This window comes from Anticarsia gemmatalis, chromosome 24, assembly GCF_050436995.1.
Source record: "Anticarsia gemmatalis isolate Benzon Research Colony breed Stoneville strain chromosome 24, ilAntGemm2 primary, whole genome shotgun sequence".
NCBI lineage: Eukaryota > Metazoa > Arthropoda > Insecta > Lepidoptera > Erebidae > Anticarsia > Anticarsia gemmatalis.
In genome coordinates, this window is record NC_134768.1 from 8,322,566 (window position 1) to 8,327,381 (window position 4,816).

The 4,816-nt window shown below is 35.5% G+C and overlaps 1 protein-coding gene across 1 annotated transcript; it reads right to left on the reverse strand.

The window, feature by feature from the left end:
• Positions 1 to 274: 274 nt before the first annotated feature.
• On the reverse strand, positions 275 to 1,377 carry LOC142983672 (uncharacterized). Its single transcript, XM_076130658.1, has one exon. It carries the CDS (start codon positions 1,342 to 1,344, stop codon positions 433 to 435), a length of 912 nt encoding a protein of 303 aa, XP_075986773.1. The 5' UTR covers positions 1,345 to 1,377; the 3' UTR covers positions 275 to 432.
• Between the last annotated feature and the right edge of the window lie 3,439 nt (positions 1,378 to 4,816).

The following is a 4,816-nucleotide window of genomic DNA, read 5'->3' on the forward strand; positions in this document are numbered from 1 at the left end:
TTAAATCAAAGTCGGGTTTAGTTAAGAGTTATTGTTCACACTTAGCAGTCGAGAAAACTTGAGCTGAAAAATATGAGGTTAAGAAGAAAAGACAAAAGTAGTCTTAAAATAAAATATATTTATTTATGTTTCGTAAAGCATCTTCCAAAAATATACAACTATCCTATTATAATTTTCTATTATAAATTGGTTCCATCGTTCATAAACTAAAATGTATTTACAAAGGACTATTTTCTCTTCTATTTACCAATATTTTATTACAATGTTTTTCTACTTATTTACAAGTAAACTAAATTCTGTCCTCAATCGATTACACAACACATAAGTATTATTATGTCTTCCGACGGCTCAATCACGAACATGAGACGCATTTCATCATTTGTACATTTTCCATCTATCGAACTTTCGCGAAGATTTCCTCTTCATTCTTCGTCAGTAACCATAAAGATATGGAAACCCAGCAACATGTGGTACAGCAGACAACGGCACGAATACAGGCATCAACCTCTCAGCTTGTATAAAATGTGTTCTTGTGTGTTTCTTCAAATGGTCTCGCCGCCCGAATTTCTTCCCGCAAGTTGAACAAGGGAACGGACGGACACCGGAATGAATTCTTTTATGTCTCGTCAACTCCTCGTTCCTTGTAAACGTCTTGCCACAGTTCTTCTCATCACATTTGTAAGGTCGTTCACCCGTATGTATCCTTATATGACCCTTCAGCTGCCCGTTGTTAGAAAATCCCACTTGACAATGCGGACATTTGTATTTCTTCGGTCTTTGCTTCTTAGCGTTCAGTTTCGCTTCGTTCTCTTGGTGTAGTATTCTTGCGTATTCTAACTCCATCGCGTACCCTTGTGCTAGAGATTCTAGGAGTAAAGGATCCGTTGGTGGGACTCCTAAAGCGTGGGCGATGTCAGCAGTAGGTAGATAGTCTGGCATGAATGTCGGGCTGTATGCTGGTATCGCAGGGATTTGTGGATAAGAATGAGGTTCTACGTCCATTTTCACAGGCTTTTCTATTTCTTGTTTCTTCGCAGGTTCTTGCAAAAGTCTATCGCAGCATAAGGTCAGTTTTTCTACAGGAGAGTTCGCTTCAATTATTGGTTTTAAATCTTCGTCCCCATCCGTCGTCGTGGTAGAAACTGTAGCGTCCTGATGACTCGAATCCGATTTCTTATAAGTGCCACGAATTTTCCTCAAACGACTCTCCCTCTTGCTCTCGTCTAACAACTTCTTCTTAGCTTTTAGTTCAGTATTTGTATCACAGTTGGTCGTTCCTTCATTTTTACTATCACTCACGTCCCAAGGCCTGAAAAGCCTTGAATAACTCTGCTCGGAGAACATCTTACACTATGTTATCACACGCGATCGAAGTGAGACTGCGACCCTTTTTCATTTCAACAACTTTTATATACATTCCTTTGACAATAAATTTAATAAAAGCGTCCAAAAGTAGAGGGATCTTTCTATTGAATGGACGAAAGAGACGAAATATTATTCAATTGTTGCACACTTGAGGTTGAATTGACGTTTTTGGAAAATGGCGGCCAGTTTGCGCGGTAAATTGAACTTTATGTTTGGATACTTACAGGAGAGATTTATTTGTATTTTGGGGTGTTTGTTATGGCGTTATTCGTGTTAAGGGTGTCATAGTGTCTGAGATAGGGGTGTGTATTGTTATTTATGTTGATTTTTGTGCGTGTTCGGGGGGCGGGCCCGGGGGCCGAGCGACACGCTCGAGTGGCCGCGGCCCGCAGCTGCACTGAGGTTTGTTTTAATGGTTCTTGCAATTGTTGCGGTTTGAGATTTATTTAATGTTATATACGCATGTGTTATGTATGTGTGAGTATTGTTGGTTTTATGGGAGAGTTAACAATTTGGATGTCGTTGGGAAATTACCAATTTGGTCCCGTAGTTTAATGGCACCACATCTGTTTGCTTTCCGCTTAATAAATTATTAATCAGGCATATTTTACACACTATATTCAACTATGTCTAAATTTTTACCCTCGTAGATGGAAAAACATCCCAATTCTTGTCCCAAAATGTAATCTATAATCCTCCCAAATATTATCATAGTATAAACAATGAATGATAGCCGTTTAACCGCAAAAGACAAAACTTGCTTTTATACAGAGTTACTTGTGTTCCTTTCCTTACATAAATATATGGAAAGGTAACAAGGCAGCAGTTAACAACATAGAAAGAAAGCATTTAAACTTACTTGAATGATTCCTTTTGCAAGTATTTTTTCCTCAAAAACTGAATTGACTACGTGAAGCATGGAGCAGGCATCCTATGTAAGGCTGTCTGCAGACCTAAGCCTAGACTGACATTAGGCAGACTTCTTCCACGTAGTCAAGTCTGTTTTAGTATTTCATATTGTGAGTCTTGTTTGATGGATATATTATTATATGTTTTATTTATTTGTAAAGTCTGTATAAATTCAATGTTATCATAAGTCTGCTTTCAAATTCAAATTCAAATTCAAATTCAAAATTATTTATTGCAACAAACATGGTTCAGAGTTCTTATTTATAATACAGTTTCACATATTTGGCCGTCACACGGCATGCAATATTTAATAACATTTTACATGTATTTATATACCTAATTCTATTTGACATAATAAATCTTAAACTGCAGGCACGTAGGTATTTTACAGAGCATACAGTGTAACAAACTAAAATACGAAACTGTTTTTCAACTAACAATGATATCCAACAAAAAAATTAGATCAGTTTCCTGGATTCACAAAAACAAAACTGTCATCGCGGACCGCGGTCACAAAATGGATGGATGAGATCAATCTAAACAAATCAAGTTACGTATTCATGTACAATAATGCCTTGATTGCGTTGCTTTTAACTTATTTTAGACGTGTATCCGAACGTTTCGGTATTGCCGCGATCTGTCAAAATTGGCGCGCAAATGATCGATGGCGGAGCGCGCGAAATTTTATTAGATTTTATCAAATTATTTTTACTCAAAAAGTATGTTTTTTGTACGCCTTTTTATTTGGTTTACTGGGTGAATGGAGCGTAATCGTGAGAATCTTGATGTTTGCGATTATTTTTAGAGCAATGCCTCTGCCGAATATGGCCTTATTTTTTTGTGAATTGAAGTGCTCTGTTTAATATAAATAGAATATTTTACACGGAATATTATTGGATCCGAAACAAGACGCTAAATTTTGGAATAATTAAGGCTTCGAGCTTCTCATATTATTCAGCATCAGACATGTTTTATGCCTCAAGTACACAAAATTCTTGCTTGCTTAGAAATATTATAAATGTGAAAGTCTAACCGAAACCAATGAACCGAATTTCATGAACTTCGATCAATGAAAACATATTTTCTTCCCAAAATCTATCGCTAAGCGGCTACAATAGAATAAAAGGTTTTAAAATACGCGAAGACACTTTGTTCGCAATCAGAGCCGGCGGGTCAGCTAGTATCAAATGCTAAGTTTGTTTTACAAAGAGGCACATTCGTCAAGATTGTGACAGTATCCATTCTACCGTTATATTCAATGATTTAATAACAAAATGTCTCGAGCCTTTAACAGGTTCCCTGTCCCATGAATCATATGTGATTCATGGGACATATTTTGTAACAAGGATTGTACGTTCATGAATCACATATGATCAAATTTAGAGCCAACTTAATGCCCCTTTTTGGAAATGGACGTAGCAGGTTAATGCACATTTTTAGTATTGGGACGTATGGAGTACATCCTCTTGATTAGCAAATCAAATAAAACCACAGTGATTTATCAAATTATTTTAACAATTTACTACAAAAAAAGAGTGGGACATATACGATAGAAAAAAGTGGATTGTATGGGGACAGGGAACCTGTTAAGATTACGTGATCGATTTGCCGTTATGCCTACAAATATAGAGGAGTTGTCTTGATTGAGTAGGTAAGCAAACTATAGGTACATTTTTTGCCTCATGATGATTAATTCATAAGTCATCGATGATTTTGAGAGGCATAGTTTTTATTTGAACATATTTACCCCCTCCCTCATTACGGGAGGAGACCCTTGCCCAGCAGTGGGACATTAATGGGTTAAATTTATTTATTTATTATTTTATATTTATAATCTGCAAACATTTTCATAAATAATTCTTAAACTTTTTTCTAAATCGCAAATTAAGTTACAATATTTACAAAAGAGATGCTTGGCAATCTCTGAGTAGAGAGCACTCGGGCAGCATGGTCCCAAAGTCTGAACCCCAAATGGCATAAGTACAAAATTACCAATAATGTTACTTTATCGATGCATTGATCTTTGTAAAACACGTAAGTTCATGTACCACTAATTCTGCCGTCGTAAATGTAAACACAGTAACTTAAGTTACTGTGTTTATAGTTTGTTTAGTTCTTTGGAATCAGGAGACCGCGGGCTATTTGAGAAAGTTTTCGGTTTGTTTGTACGATGGATAGTTACCGAAATACATTAAATAAAAACACAGTATTTTTACAAAAAAAACAATTTTTTTAATAAAAAATACAGTATCTGTGTTATTTTAAATTAAATAACATTATCTCACTACTAACTGTGTTTTTTTAACGTGAATAGATTTACATTTTTTTTTTGCTTCATTATAACACGGCTTCTTCAGTTACTGTGATTGCGTATAAAATATTGTTCAAAGATAAACAACAAATACTTGAATAAATCACAGAATCTCATTTACTGTATTTAAGATGCCCGATGATTTTATACGTATTTCTAAGAAACATAGTTATAACACAGTATGTACATACTTACTGTGTCGTAATTCCCCTAATGTTAATATCTTTACAA